The sequence below is a fragment of the Candoia aspera genome, chromosome 3 (assembly GCF_035149785.1).
Source record: "Candoia aspera isolate rCanAsp1 chromosome 3, rCanAsp1.hap2, whole genome shotgun sequence".
Taxonomy (NCBI): domain Eukaryota; kingdom Metazoa; phylum Chordata; class Lepidosauria; order Squamata; family Boidae; genus Candoia; species Candoia aspera.
In genome coordinates, this window is record NC_086155.1 from 107,346,585 (window position 1) to 107,363,493 (window position 16,909).

The 16,909-nt window shown below is 38.7% G+C and overlaps 1 protein-coding gene across 7 annotated transcripts in view; it reads right to left on the reverse strand.

The window, feature by feature from the left end:
• Positions 1 to 16,909, reverse strand: part of RABGAP1L (RAB GTPase activating protein 1 like) — a 170,550-nt gene that overhangs the window by 7,832 nt on the left and 145,809 nt on the right. For 4 of the 7 annotated variants that reach the window (XM_063298498.1, XM_063298500.1, XM_063298503.1 and 1 more), the window contains one exon: positions 215 to 325. In XM_063298498.1, the coding sequence (XP_063154568.1) occupies positions 215 to 325 (111 nt within the window). Of the gene's footprint in view, positions 1 to 214; positions 326 to 978; positions 1,165 to 2,327; positions 3,046 to 9,051; positions 9,313 to 16,909 lie in introns of those variants that run through there. The other 3 variants (XM_063298501.1, XM_063298504.1, XM_063298505.1) reach the window with 3 other exon arrangements.

Below are 16,909 nucleotides of genomic sequence, written 5' to 3' on the forward strand. Positions count from 1 at the left end.
ATTCCTACTGCAATTTCGACCAACAGCTTTCCAGGATTGCAACAGTAGTAACTGTCAAGCTGAGCCCACTAAGAATTCTGTTTACACTTCTAACTCACATCTCCACACATAACCAATATCAAATATTAGGAGATAATTGTTTTCTATTTTGTTTTATTTTTTACTATTGGACTCTGATTTCCACAGAAACCTAGTTTAGAGGAAGGCTTCTTACTTGATCCAAGTCATTTCGTAGAGCAATTTTACTTGTTACAAGTTCATGAGCGAGGTCATCATTCTCTTGCTCAAGTCGCATGCTGGCTTCCTGAAGCCTGCGGTTCTCCCTCTGCAGAAAAAGAGGAACCAACAAACTGAAAGTTAATGGAACAAGACAAAAGAGAATGTGTATCCTTTTACAGTATAGAAAGGAGGTTTAGAAAGTGTTGCTAATTTGATCCATCAGAAGCTAAACAATTAATGATATGTTGTTCATCAGTCAACCAGATTAAGTTCAGCTGGTCAATGTCATCTTGATATTGTACCCTGTATGTGAATGTCATCTGTTGTAATCATTCCTGTAGATCATGTAAAATACTGACTTTATCTTGAATATAAAAAGCTTTCAATCTTTGATACATCATGACTTGCCTTAAAAAACACCCTCAGAAAGGGTTATTGTTGATACTGAACTGGAATTAATAATTTCCAAAGCATGCTTAAACAAATAATGTGTTTTCCGTCTCTTCAGCAGGACTTATCAGGTAAGATATCGAAACTGCTGGCTTAACTCAATCTTGTCTTGAAACAGCTACTTACATTACTTCTACCATCTTGATTTTTTTTAGATTCATAGAAGCACGAATTAGATTATATACATGCAATCGCTTAAAAAAGAGCAAATGAAAAAACAAAACAGGCTTGCTTGATATAGACCACAACACTTATATGTGTATCTATTCAAAATAAAAAGCAAAGTATTACTAAGGATGAGGAATTTACACAAAAAGAATATATGCCGGAGTATTCAGTTTTAACCTTGGAACTGATCGTGACAAAATGTAGATGGTAAAGGTATGCATGAAATAGGAAACACATTTTGTTTCGAGGTCCGAACAAAACAGCCCCACCCAAGTGTTCCACGTTTTGAGGATGGAACAAACGTTGAATGTACCACGTTTTCTCCATCTAGAGGAAAAAATGTAAGCAAGGGATGCCCTTCATGCCCATATTAGTATGCTTATTGACAGCCTCCTGCACAATGTAGTGTGAAAATGTTCCCCTACTCTTTAAGTTTTCCATTGCAAATAGAAAGACTGAGAAAACACTCTTGTGCTACTGAGGCTGCTCCAGTCCAGAAGGCTGCTGCAATCAGTGCCTGACTGCTGCCTGAGGTGGGCTCCTGGGGAGACAGGGAGTACTATAAAGCACAAAAGTATCCCCTCCCTCCTTTTTCCACAGCAAAAAATTCACACACAAAAATTGAAGCCCCACTCCACCCTTGCTGCACTATTATTGCCACTTCCAGGTTCTGAAAAAACTGCCAGCAAAAATTGCAAGTAAGTAAGTAATATTAAGAATACTATAATAGAAATAAAAAAATAAAAAAATTGAAGTACTACTTTTCAATTACCAGGCAAAATCAGGAACAGGAGTAGTGTAGATGAGTAATGTAGAGAGTATATGTAACAAAGCTCAGTAAATCAACCCACCAGAAAATCCTTATTTTTTTTAATGCATTTTGAAAGCTACGTACAAGAGCTTTCAGAGTGCATGCATGCATACACACACCACATTTGAACTCGCAAACTGCAACCATCATTGCACCTTTAAAGGCATCCTGAAACTAAGTATCAACAAGGTAAAAGTCAAAGCTTGACCAAACAAACAAACAAACAGGGAAGATATTTTGAAAAGACTTTATGTTGATTTGCTGAGCTTTGGTGTGCATGTGTAGTGCGTGTCCACTCTGCGTGTCTTGTTGATTTAAGCTCCGAGGTGCCTTTATCACTGGAAAAAAAAAATCATTTCTTTTTAAAAGACATCCTGAAATTCAACATCTAGAGGACAAGAGCATGCATAAACTATAACACATATATAGAAAAACTACAGACCCATTCCAATATACTACAATGTTAGTAGTCTTTCTATGAATAACTTGTACAACTGAAACATTAGCCACACTTATGTGTGAAACACAGTGGTGCATGTACAAACATACACTACTGGATTTACCTGCCTTATTCTATCTCCACTGAACTGCTTCTTTCTGCAGGGACATTGGCATTCCATCCACATGAACTCTTATTTCCCCATAGTGAAGAATCTTTAAAAAATGGCAATTTACTTACCCAGTTGGCAGACAATGACATAAAGCTGCAAGTGATCCTCTTCTTCTTCTTCTCTCTGGCCTGAAGTTTGTCCTGCTGCTGTGCAGAAAATTGCCTCCATGTGCATGTGCTTTGAATGGTATGGGGCCTCCTTAGAGTCACTGCACCTTGACTGACTGGGACCTAGCAACATTCTTATGGGCTGTGCATGAAGGAGGGGGTGAGAGTGGATGGGAGAACTTTGAGAGAAAGCTGGCAGAATACCATTTTAACTTAGGGGGCAATGTATAGATTGGCCCCAGTACACATTACTCAGGTGATCCATGACTGAATCTCTATGTAATGTGTATCACTCAGGTGACATGAGCCATGGACTCATCCCAATATGGAATTAGTAACTGCTTCTGGGAGTGAGCCAGATGAACTGGTATCTAAGGGACAGCACTCCCTCATCAGGGGCCAAGGCCATCAGTGGACAGATGGCTGCCTGTGATTTAGAGAGGAAAGTAAGGCGTTATCCCTCAATTCCTCTCCAGGGGCATCAAGAAAAGGAGGGTACCTTAAGAAAGATGGGTTGTACTTCCCAGTGTCCGTGTAAAAGCAACAGGGTGTCATGGCATTACCTGCCTTGCTTAACACCCTCTCACTCAGGATGCGGGAATGTGCTACTGATCAACCTTTACCAGGTCTGGCAGTCCAACAACAGGCAGTTTTGCTTGCCTTCCTCTAACTCACTCAATTCTGCTTCTGTTCTCCTGGCAATGAAGCCAAAGATGAGGCTGGTAATGCTTAGACATGCCAAGAGGAATCCCAGGCTGGAAACAGAGTCCTGTCTGGTACTACTACTATTAGGGGTGGAATGCTTGCTGGATGGTATAAGCCTCTCCTCTTGAATACAGCTATTCTCCCTTACTCCTTCTGAGCCCCATGTGCAACAAGGAGCTTTGTCCACCAGGAGAGATATCCATTCCTGATAAACTTTCCTTCACCTTTGGGTCACTTTCCTGGAATTACCCCAAGTTTTTCTTAAAAAAGAAGCAAGAGCAAAACCTGGCTCATGAAGTACAGCATAAGCACAAAGACTGCTTTGATCATAAGTCTCCACTCCTGGGGATCAAAGGGGCATGCATTCGAGTGCTGAAGAGTTCATCATCCACATCTGCAGAATACATTATTTCACATCTGATATCTCTGGACCATCCTGTTGTTTGCTCACAAATGACTGCTTCATCCACTGCAGGTTTCCTATTGCTGCCACTGGTAGCTGGATAGTCTATCAGGGATGTTGTAGTAAATTCTGCGGTGTGCAGGAGGTTGGATTTGATCACCTCTTAGGCCCCTTCCAACTCTATGATTCTATGACACTAGGAAGATGCCTAAGAAGCTGCTTAAGTATTCCTGATGTTGAAAAAAATTTGGTGTCCTCACCCCTTGCAACAGTTCAGAAGCATAGCATGGGTCTTTAACTGCAAGCTTAAAGTGCTGTCATATTGCCCTGTCCTGATGACTCATTCCCTACTTTGCTGATTACAATCTACTGATTCCTCTGGAACACCTCTACCACTATTTGTGATCTTGGTTCACTGGGTAGGGCAACTCCTCAGGCTCCTGTCCCTCAAGCTCAGCTTCTGGGCTTCTAAGGGAAGGCAGAGGTACCCACTTTGACTAGTGGTACCCACGATGACAACAACTGATGCAATTACTTCTGCTGCAAGAAGTTACGAGCAACTGTCCTCCCTCCCTCTCTTGACCAACTGTCCTTCTACCTGCTTATAACTTCCAAGTCATAGTTATTTTAAAGTTAGGGTTTCATGGTAGGGGGGAGGGTGTATGTAGCCACCATCTAGCTGTAAGAATTCCCTCCCCCCCAAAAAGCAGGCACTTCAGGGGTAGATTGAGTAAGAGAGAAATGTCTTAAGGGGGAGATGAATTAAAAAACAGAGAAGGATGATCTTTCTCTTCTAACCAGCACTCAATACTGCTTTAAAATTAAAACTAAAGCAAGTGAAAAAGTACACTACTAGAGTAATGGGATGGGGGTCTGAGGCAAGCAGGCAGATACTCACTGGTGAAGCAAGCAACAGTAGCAGTAATAATCTCACTTGTGGTTGGCCAATCAGTGGAAGTGCAGCTGATCTAGCCCTCCTTCCCCATTAGCAGAGCAGAGTCCCCCACGGCTTTTCAGCCCTCAGCCATGTAATAAGGAACTCCACTCTGCCTCAGCATTCCATCCCCAGAACACCCATCCAGTCTAAGCCAATTAATGCAGATACACAACTGGCTAGACAGGGAAAAATATTGTAAAACAATAATCACAAAACCCAACATCAGACTGCAGAGCAAGGAACAACATGGAGCACATCAAGATGTCACTCAAAATGGACAAGTCTTGTTCTGAGTACAGTATGTTTTGTACAAAGCTCGAAACAAAACTCACACAACATGCGTGTTTGGATTCAAGTTTGGAATACTTGAAAAGGCTGCTTCAATCACAAAGTTTTGCACACCTAATACCTAGTAGAATACGGAATAGCTAGCGGATTAAGTAAACAGATTTATAGATACATCCTTATTATACTTTGTTTTAACCTAGAAAAATAAAATTCTGATGTTTAGCAATATGTTGCTGCTCAATTACAAAATAAATATAATGGAGGCGCATATAGTAAAGTATGAAAGAATCACCTAAGGGATAAGGCATGTTCCATATTAAATTAAAGTAGTGTTAATGTCTTTTGTTTGTTTTTATTTTTCAAATACACATTTAAAATAAAGAGTATATAGTACACATAATTTAAGAAAAACATAAAATATAGCAGATAGTGAACAAATCTCAAATAACTAACATATTTAAAATATCATATAGCTAATATATTCTAATACACAATTAAAAACTTAAATGCTGTAAGACAGTTACCCAGTTTCTAGTCAGAACATATCCCTTTGAACTTTAAAAATATTTAGTTAACACAACTAAAATCAATAAGACGAAAACAGGAAAACTATAGATAATAAAGAATACATTGGAAAAATATTATGTAATATGTAAATTATGGCAAATTAAAATAGAGCTCTGTGGCACAATTCCATGTGTAGGGTTGTAACCTAGAAATGGTTTCCAAATAAGATTGCATTGTGCATCAGGTTTATTTCTTAAATATGAAGTAATTCTAGACATTAAAGCATATTCCCATTATTTGGTTAGCCATTCTTCCATAGAGGAGAACAAAGATCTTTTCCAGTAAAAAGTGTGTACTATCCTTGCAGCTGTTAACATATATAATGATAATTCAGTATACTTTGAAGAAAGGTATGGTTTAGTGAAGTTTAATAAAATATCTCAGGTTGAAATGGAAACAACTTTCAAAATTTGTTCCATTCTATGATGATTTATTTTCCAGTATTCTTGGGCTTTGCAACATTGCCACCACATATGACTGAAGAATCCAATCTGTTCATTGCATTTCCAGCATTCCACAGAAAAGGAGTTACAGTATTCATTTTAGCAACCATCACTGGATTAATATACTAGTGATAAGACATCTGATTTTAAGTACAATGATTGAGGTAAATTTAGTATTTTTTCCACTGAAATTCCCACTCTTTCATCTCTATGATTGTATTGAGATTTTTATATCCATTTAATCATACAGTCTTTGATTTGTTCAGATTCTGAGCCATATTTCAATAATAAATTAAAAATTGTACCTAACAAATGTTTAGCATTATGAGTTATGTGATTTTCAAATTCAGTCCAATTTCTCAATGTTCCCTCTTATTTCCATAATTATTTTGTTGCTGGGCTGCTTATTTGAAAGTACTGAAACCAAGTAAGTATGGAAGAGCACTGTTTAACAAGGGTCCCAAAAGATTTTAATTTTGTCCTGTTACTGATAAAATCTTGTAATCTGAACAAATTGTCATCTCCCCACTGAGAAGATTTCTCAAGATTTCTTAGACTTCCTCCTCATAAAAATAGATATTCAGTAAGGAAGCAAGAGGGGAAAAGTCTGAACTTACTCTTTTTGAATATTTATCCTAAACATAAGTTACTTAATATTATGCAGTCTCTTAAGAACTGTTTATTTCTGTAAGTACCAACCTAAATGCATCTATGCAGCCCCTGTGGAAGACCTGCCCCTTTCATTGAGGATATGGGGCCATTAAGGAAATGTAATCCATCCTGAAATCCATGTTAAACAACTGGCATGATAGAACAATCTGAAATTTGGAATCACTAGGCCATCTTTTTTTTTAATCTTGTACATTCTTGAATTTTATCCTTGGCCTTTTATTAGATCTATAATCCTTCCTAACCAAGAGAAATTTAATTTCTTCCAACTAGAAATATCTGTTATACTTTTCCAGGCTGGTAAATCATTGTTCTTAAATAGCTTATTATTCTTTGTAAAAAAATTCCTAAATACTTGACCTTTTTAGCAGTGATATTAAGACTGTTAGTCAATATGCAAGTTGCTTTTCTTCCTCTGCCAAATTCCAAGTGAAGAACTGAATTTCCTCTTCATTAATTTGGTAACCTGACACCGAACCATATTGTTGAACATGTTCAATCAGCGTTGTTAAAGAGACTCTAGGTTGACCAATTGTTAATGCAATGTCATCGGCAAATAATTTCAATTTATGCTCTTGTGCAGCTAATTTGACTGCTAGGATTCTATTTTCTTGATGTATTTGGATTACCAACATTTTTAATGTTAATAAGATAAAGAAGATGACATCTTGGCTTGTTCCATAGTATAATATATTGCTGTGAAGTAAGACTATTCACAATAATTTCAGTTTTTTGTTTTTTATAAAGACTCTGTATCCATGTAAAAAGTTAGGGCTACAGACCATTTTTTGAGAACTGCAAATGAAACGTCCATTCCAGATTGTCAAAGACTTTTTCAGCATCAAGAAAAAACATAGCCAATATTTGGTCTTTCTGGTTTATCTTATCAGTATCATTCAGAATATATCTGATATTATCTCCCATATATCTCTGCAGGACAAAGTCTGGCTAGTCAGAATGTACAGTATTATCTCAATTGAGAAATCATTTAGCTTCTTAGCAAAAATTGCTGTGAAGAATTTGTAATTCACATTTAGGAATCAGCTTGATCAATATAGTTCAGAACAGTCCAATCCTTTCCTTTTTTATAAATCAAGGAAATAAAAGCCTCTTTCCACATGTTAATGTCAAAGCTTTCTGCAGCTTTCTTGGAGTGGCAGTTACTTTTCCAAACATCAACATAATTTCATGTTCTTTTTCCCTGCAGTATTCTGAGCAGATATGTGAGATTAGCATCTGCACCCACCCACCAAACTAAAAAAAAATTGTTCACAGTATAGAGAAGTGCATCGTTTTCTCTTTAAAGGTGAACTTTCTTTAAATAGCAGGTAACAGAAAACTGCACAGAAAATACCACACTGTGTGGCTGAAAGTATTAAACCAAGATTCAAAATATGCAAATCTGTTCTGACTGAATGTTGCTATATACTATCATTATACATTTGGCTCAATACTTTATTACTAAATTACCATCAGAACTATTATTAGAAATGAAGTTTCCCCCAAAGCAATTTGCGTGACTCAGCAAAACCAGCACCATGAAATACTTTTCTGAAAATTCAGGTATCAGAGATGAGAACAGTCAGTGTTTAAGGTGAGCATGGATAATCCTAGGATTCATTGCAACTACTTCCGCAGTCAAATTACAGTACATGCAAAGGGCAGTAAAGCCATTCCCAGAATGTTCAAAAGTGTGTTAAGATTTTAAAGCAACCTTGTAACTAAATCTCTTCATATACACACAAATTCTGTATTTCAACCACAAGACATGAGAAGTATCAGTTCCTTCAAAAGAATAATGGAGAAGCTGGCAATTCTCTTACCTTGTGTTTTTATAAATTTGCAAATCCTCTATTACTTCTCTATTACTGGAGACTATCTGACAGAAGTGTGAATAACTCAGCTGAAGTCTGCAAGCTTTGAAGGCATCCAGCCGGAATAAGAGTTGAGTTTATATTCTGTTAAGTGCTTGCCAAAAAGCTTCAGTGTTTGCAAAGCAGGTAGCACAATGTGAGCATGAGATTTCTGGCTCTGCATTTACAGACAAATGGGCAAGCAAGCTGTGCAGTAGGAACTGCAGTGTCCTCCTCCTTGCAATACAAGTGTGCCAAATTTCAAAGGAAATATGTCCAATATATTTAGCAATTTAGCTTGTTAATGTGTTTTTCTTCTGCAGATGAAAAAGAAAAGTCTTGTCATACCAGACTTAATCCATCTCCTCAACAAGAAAGAAGTCTTGCAGTAATAGATTTTTAAAATTTTTAAAACAGTAATTAAAAATCACTTTAGTCCTGAAAAGCACCAGGGTTCTCAAAGGGAAATGCAGTTACGGCAGCTCAAGGAATAAGCAGACTGATTTTGTTACCTCTAGGGAAGTTTCAGATGTAATTTAAAAAGAACCTACTTGTTAACACTGCTACACAGGAGATAAAATTTCTGCACTATGCCAGCCAAACGTGAGATAAGTATGTAAACTGAAGTACTTCTTCCATCACCATACTATCTATAGTCTAGCAAAAAGGATTATAACTCCCAAATACAAGTCTCAGGGTTCTGCGACATGAACCAGAAAGGTGAGGGGGAGAATTCTTAACTATCTGCTATCAAGGAGGATACTGCATTTCCAAAGACCAAAAAAAAAAAATCAACAACATACATCCAAATAAAACTTACCTCCAGCTCAGTCACAAAGTAACTACCGCTTTCAATCATGGATAAAAAGTTGAGAAACAGAAAGAGAAGCAATCCAGTGAAATTTAAAGGCAAATCAACAATAATTAGGACGTGGACAAAGCCCCAACTTGAGAATTCTGCATGGAGGCACAGGGCTTTGTTCTTCAGAGATAGCTTATTTCCTACTGTGGCCTATTAAGGCAAACGTTTGATTGAAAGGAGGAAGCTCAACCTCAGAAGGCAAGGCCTAGCTCAGAAAGCTGTCAGCACCACCTACTATTATCATCACCCCAAACGAACAATAAAAAGCAAGAGCAATTGGTCTGGTTGATGCAAGTAAATTTCACTATTGCTTTTAAGTTGGGTGTGTCTCATCTTCCACTACAGCATGTACAATGGTTTTTTCCAGTGAAAAAATCACTTTTGAAAAGTAGAAGAGGGCTTTTGATATCAGTTAGTTCGGAATTTTAAAGTTTCAACTCCAGGTGAAAAAAATACATGCAACATAGAGTTATCTAGTTACTTCTGACTTATAAGGTATAGGTAAGTCCAAAGGCATATCAAATATACTGACAATATAATTTAATTGGACTGATACTAGCAAAGCAAGATGAAAACAGCCCTGTTCAGGTCAGGCTTCTGTTTAGTCTACTGTTTTCTATTACACAGATGCCAAACAGATGCATTCAAAAGGCTGATAAACATGTCCCAAAGTGAGATAACCCTCTTCCTATGGAGCTCCCTATCAGCTGGCCTTTGAGGTATAAAAAAGGACACCTTCAAGTTAAGCTTGATTTCTGATTATAACATGAATACTTGTAATTTTCTTCCCCACAATGGGACTGGTATGCCATTGCTTTTCCTAAGGATATTTTTCAACTTCCCATTTAGTTGACAGCTCTGTGCTTGCCTGGTAGTCTCCCATTCAAGCAGTCCAGTCAACAAGTCCTATCTTGTTTAGGTTTCCTAGGTCTCCCTCTTTCTCTCTCCACCTACCTACCTATCTGCCGCTGCCACCAGTTCAAGTTAAGGTATTCATCCTGTAATTTAGGAAGTAAATTAAAAGCCACCCAAACTACTAGCTGTTGATAGCCAATCTTATCGCTAGGCAGAACGAGGCATTCACCCCAGCAGTAAATTGTTATTTATTTGTTTATTTATTTTTTCCACCAGAGATTACTGGGGGTTTTTTTCCTTCTGTTGCTCATTTTTAGCAATGATGTTAATGAGAGCTGATTTTTGATCCTTGGGTTTTGACATAAGAGATAGGGAATGAGAAGAAATTTTCTGGCTCAAGCATCCCACAAAAGCTTTGCTTACAGACAATCCTTAGTTCAGTTTTTGGGACTGGGAAAGACTCAAAGCTGGAGAGCCTCTGCTGTTCAATGTTAACCGTGCTGAGATAGATGGACTTTAGTCTTGCCGGATAGAAGGTAAATTCTGCATTCCTAATTCTAAACACATTAACCAGAAGAAAGTTTCATGAAATTAGGGGAGACTTATTCCTAATAATTGGTAACTGGACAACACCAAAGAAATCTTACCATGAAAAGGCTATATAAAACCCTTCTCTTATTAATATGGTGCACCACCAGCAATGGCAAAGCCCTTTTAAAGTTACTGCTGGGATTGTATTGTTTCACAGCTTCTTCTTCTTGTTATATTTTTATCCCACTTTTTTATCTATAACTCAAGGCCGCAAACATACCTAATACTCCTGCCTCCTATTTTCCCCACAATAACAACCCTGTGAGGTGGGTTGGCCTGAGAGACAGTGACTGGCCCAAAATCACCTGGCCTGCTTTCATGCCTAACAGGGGCCTAGAACTCACAGTCTCCTGGTTTCTAGGCCAGCACCTTCACCACTACACCAAACTGACTCTCACTGATTGTTCATAATGGATCAAATCAGTGTGCCTCCTGTATTTTCTGCTTTTATGCAGAATGCAGATTTACAGATTTTCATTTTTTGGCCATATGTAATATTCAAAGTCTGTGAGCTCTTAAGTTCAAAAAATCTTAAAGCTACAAGACACTGGAAGCAGCATCAAAATAAGATCTTACTGTCTGTCTAAACAAAAAGTTTAGAGAAATCCAGTTGTGTTGCAAAAAATGTCTTTCCTAATCACTGATGAAATAATTGCTTAACAGACTGCAGTGCTTCTGAATAACATGAAGTTCCTATTGATATGAATAAACAACCAGGTTTGGAAAATGTTTGGGGAAAAAAAGCTTTGAAATGTGATTTAGTTATTCAGTTCACAAGGGAAGAATATGCTTCTTAATCAAAAGGATACTAATTAGTAAGCCTATTTAATAACATCTAACTGTGAAAGGTGAAAGGTCCCCTGTGCAAGCACCGAGTCACATCTGACCCTTTGGGGGGATGCCGCTTTCGCAACGTTTTCTTGGCAGACTGTAGCGGGGTGGTTTGCCTTTGCCTTTCCCAGTCGTCACCTTCCCCAGCAAACTGGGTGCTCATTTTACCGATCTCAGGACGGAAGGCTGAGTCGGCCTGAGCTGGCTACCCAAGAATCCAGCTTCCTCTGGGATCGAACTCGGGTTGTAGGGAGAGTTTCGGTTGCAATACTGCCATCTACCACTCTGCGCCACATGAGACTAACTAGCAAAGTGAATTAATCCAGATTAGTATAAGCAAAGATATTTCAAGGCAAGCTCTTTTGTATCATATATTTGCATTCTTCAAACTAAACAATAAAAAGCTGGTAAATGAACACATTTCATTACTGAAAATGAGCTGAACTTTTAAAAAATATGCACATATCTATATAAATTAATGAATGAATGTGAAATCTCATTTGAGTTAAACTCAGATCACAATAACTGCATTGACATGTCCAATATTCTGTTGTTTTCACTCCATACAGGCTGTCCAAAACAGTGTCACAATGAGCACTTAAATACAATTAATATCTTCCATGCATCTGATAAAGTGGTCCATCATTCAAGAAAACGTATGCCATATTCATTAGTCTACTACACTGTAACGGATTAACAGTTACTCCCCTGGCAGCTATCATTATGATAGAGAACTAAAATCAGAGATAAGTAAAATGAACAGCAAAGAAACAATACATTTAAACTCAGTGAAATATCTGCACAACCCATCAACACCGATCACTGGATCTCTTATGAAAGGGATACCCACAATTCAGGCATCACTACAAAAGTTGAATGGTCTGATAATCCAGTGAACTAGATTTCCAATGGTGGTGGGATGCAGACATTTCAGATGAAGACACAGCTGACACAGGAACACAGCACTGAAGTAATGATGCATCCAATTCAATTCTGTCTAAAATGATCAGCTCTCCACAATTTCTGACAAGAGTTTTTGCCAGACCTACTTACAGTTATTTATAATTGCACCTGAGACCCTTGTATAGCCAGGCTCATAAAGGAGAAAGCAGCCCTTCAAAAATCCCAGGTTTAAATGGTACAAGGCTTTACAGGTAACAGCCAGCCAGAAAACAAAGCAGCAGGTACAGAATGTCCAAAATCATTTAAGGTGCTTCCAAAAAACGGCACACCCTCCAACTACCACCTGTTATTACTTAAGATCAGTCACATATATTTAAATATTTTCATCTTCCCTTAATGTCTCATGAAGTCAAAAATTAAAGAGAGCAAGCTTGTGTTCACATTTTCCTGAATATTTTATTCCAATATTCTTTGGCATAGTATAAGAATTCAACAGGCAGTGTGGAACTATGGAATCCTTCATTCAATGGTGCATAAAGAGAGACGGGTAATGCTCAGTTGTAGAAAGGCTGCATGTGTTTGTTCTGAATATATTATCTGTCAGGAAACAGTAGGAATTTTTTTAGTATTATCAGTGAATTAACAGGTGTACATGTCAGCACACTGAGTCATTCAATATTTTTGCTAAATTAACAAAAGGATTCACAGTATTATAAATGTCTCCAATGTTCTCTGAATGAAGCATCCTTCAGTATTGGGAAACATCTTCTCTTGATCAGATCCTTTAACCCTTAAGTAACAATGAGGAGATGCTTTCCCTCCGTTTCCAGATTCTTCCTGCTTAGTTATCTTAGGTTCCTTTTGGGTAGCAGACAACAGATTTTGCTTGGTTATATGGAACTGTAACAACACCAGGAAAAAAGCTATGAACAGATTTCTTTCTTTCCTATCAATAATTGGGACCATCTTGGTCCCAACTATTGATAGCAATGACCCTACTGCTTAATGGGAGAAGATGTCAGTGGATGAGACTGATTCTGAAAAGAGCCAATGAGTAGACCCACTCAATCTCAACTCCATTTCCATGTTGGCAAAACTGAAGTCACATACTGCACCCCACACGGGATCTCATTTTTGTCTTGGGGCAGTTGTGCTGTGATCTGGTAATAGAGAACATTACCATCAGTCCATTGCCATGGACAGATCATTCTCTGGGTACTTCCCAGCTCACTGTGCCACCCTCCCTCATGGGGAGACAGGTTCTATTCCATCAGCCCACCCTGGCACCAGATGGACCCTATGGCAGTTTGGGATCTTCCCTTAGGATCTGGCAGGTGGTTCAGCTGAGGCCTTGGAGGCCAATTGAAATGGATGGGTGGGTGGGCCTCTGACCACATAATTCCCATGTGGCCATTTCCTGTATGTTGATTCTGGGGTACATTTTAGTTTACTGAGAAGCTCTGGGAGATGAAGGGTCAATGGCCAATGGTATGCCATTGCAGGGAGACTCGGAGTGAATGTGATCAAACATGAATAAGAGCCCATAGTAGAGATTACCTCATAGTGATAAGAATGGCAAAATGTCAATATTTCACTGCATCCTGACTGCGTCAGTGGCCCTTTTTAGAGTGATCTGATCCCTGCTAAGTAGGGACAGGCCACAGGACCACCTCCAGGGCCACTGTGAGGAATATTCTGGCTATTTGAAAGATAAAATCACTCAGATCTGCACTAAGTCAGATTCTGACTGGGTAGGTCTGGCTGAGGTCGCAGTGGTTCAGTCTGGTGGTGTAATCTGGAATGAGTTTGAGTTGGTAATTCTTGAGGAAGTGGACAGGGCACCTGTTTATTTGATCCAGGCCGCTCGGGATCATTAAAGCAGTTTTGAGGAGGTGACCTGGGTCCATACTGTGGTGTTGGCCTTGTTGGGAGAGGGGGTGGTGTCTTCTGCCTTGAAGGGGGCACGGATGTACCCCTTCAAGAGACAGTCCTTGGACTCAACTATCTTAGATAACTACTGGCAAGGGAAGGTTGTTGAGAAGGTTGTCAGGCTGGAGTTGCAGAGGATTCTGGAGGGAGTGGATTATCTAGACTCATTCCAGTTGGTTACAGGCTGGTATTCTGTATGGGGAAAGCCTTGGTTGCACTTAGCAATTACCTATAGTGGAGCCAAGATAGAGGTGGTGCATCCATCCTTGAACTTCTTCATCTCTCAGTGGCTTTTAATACTGTTGACTATAGCATCCTTCTGCACCAGCTCTGGGAGTTGGGAATTGGGGTCATCATATTGCTGTAGTTCTTTTCCCTCTTTCAAAGCCTGTTCCAGTTGGTACTGGCCAGCAGAGGAGAGGTTGCTCCCTAGGTCCCACCTCTGTGGGGTGCCACAGTGTTCAAGGCTCTCTTCTCTCATGTTTAACATTTACATAAAGCTGCAGGGTTGAATGGGGAGAAACTGACTGCAACTCAGTATTATCAAGATCAATTATTTGGTTGTTGCACCCAGATCCAGGCACAAGATCTTCCATACTTACTCCAGGAGTGGAGCACAATGTTGGAGTCCTCTTGGACTCACAGCTCCTGATTGAAGAGTAGGTGGAAGCTGTGGCAAAGAGGGCCTTTGCACAGTTCATCAGATATACCAGTTATGCCCCTTGCTAGATTGAGCAGCCCTTCTGACAGTAACTCATGCCCTTATCACTTCATAGCTCAACTACTGCAATGCTGTACATGGGGCCATCCTTGAAGACCCCTCAGAAGTTTCAACTGGTCTAAAATGCATTGCCACACAAGTAGTGGTGGGCCTGTCTCCACCCTTGCTTCATGAGCTGCACTAGTTGCCAGTATGCTTGAGGGTGCAATTCAAGGTGCTGGTTATCACCTATAAAGCCCTATATGGCAGAGCCCAGTATCTGAGGGACCCCCTATCTCCCATTGTTTTTGACTAGCTGGTAAGAGCTGACAGAGTGGATATGCTCTGGTCCCTCAATTAAACAGTGTAATCTTTCAGGACCCAGGAAGTGTGCCTTCTTTGTCACAGCACCTGCCCTCTGGAATGAGGTCCCCCTGACACCCAGATGGCTCTCATCCTGATGGCATCCTGGAAGGCCTTGGAATAGGGCAGATGAAACCCCTTGTTAGATGCTTTTATTGCATGTTGCAGACATTTTGATGTCAGTTGTCTGGATTTGCCTTTTTATTTATTTATTTCCCTTACTGTATTTTTATTTAACTTACTGTATTTATATCTGATACTGTAGGCTGCTCAGAGTCAGTCTGGAGTTGGGCAGTGCCAAAGTTGAATTAATTAATTAATTATCTTGATTTTTATAACAGTTCCCAAGACAAATAGAGTTGCTCAAGCTACTGTGGACCACAAATGGTTTAATCATCAAATGAAAAACAAATATTTTCACAAGGAAAGACTTGAACTATCTTATAAACTTTGGACACATTTCCTTAAAGTTCCTTACATCAAATGCTTTAATGTAAGCATAACTGTGGGAAAACCTTTATATTTACTATTTAATATGAAACTACACATTTGCACATTGGATCTGCAATACTTAGGAATGAAAACAGCTTGATCTATGGGTACTACATTCACAATGACAATTCTATTTGCAAGAGTACTAAATAACAGAATAATTTATAATCTACATTTCAGTATGAAATTGGATGGTAGGGATCCACTTCAAAGGGCCGTTTAGAAATTTGGAGATTGCAATAAATATTCTCTAGCACCTTATACACAATCACAGTTTGGATGACAACCTTTAATCCCTCCATCTCTATCGGCCTATGAAGTCTCAGCCATATTTCTCCTGATAATACTTCCAACTATATTTGCGCTAAATAGTTTCTCATATTAGACATGTTTAATTTGGGAGCAGTACTCCCAACATTTGGTTTAGTATAAAAATAAACACATCATTTATTTTAGGTAGATCAGTAAAGTCATGATTTTATCTACTTCAGCTGGATCCTCCCTCCTCCCCTTCTGAACTCTGGAGGATTTTTTTGAGTCTGTTACCTCGAATTCATAATGAAGTATTTGTACTTCCGATTCAGTCTGAACAGATTTTGCTGTTCTACAATGTTTTAGTCCTAAAACGTGATTTAAGTGCTTCCCATCTCATTCCTGGACTCACTTGGTCAGGGGGGTTTCCTAAATATAGTTTTTCAGTGTTAATTTATTGACTGGAAAGTGGACAAAGCTGCTGGTAAGATAATACTAAATTTCCGCTGTAGAATGTTTGGGGAAGTACCATTCCCACTGTAACACAATTTAAATAGTGAATTATCTGTACTATCTGTTATTGCTGAAGAAGCATTCTGTACCCGTGGAAACAAATATATAACCTATCCAGGACTCCACTTTATGGACTTGTAAATAATATGTGAATATCTGAATCATTACCAATTTCTTCACCTCATATATCCATTAATTTAAACTCAAATAATTAAATTTACTAGTTGGCTTTTCAAATTTATGCCTTTTGTTATAATCTGTACCTTGGACTGGTCTAGAATTACATCTCTGTATTTTGCCTTTTGCCAATATTTACGTTTTACCAAAAGGTTGTTGTAAAAAAGGGAATTCCAATTTATTTGGTACATAAAGTGAAGCTAAAGTAGT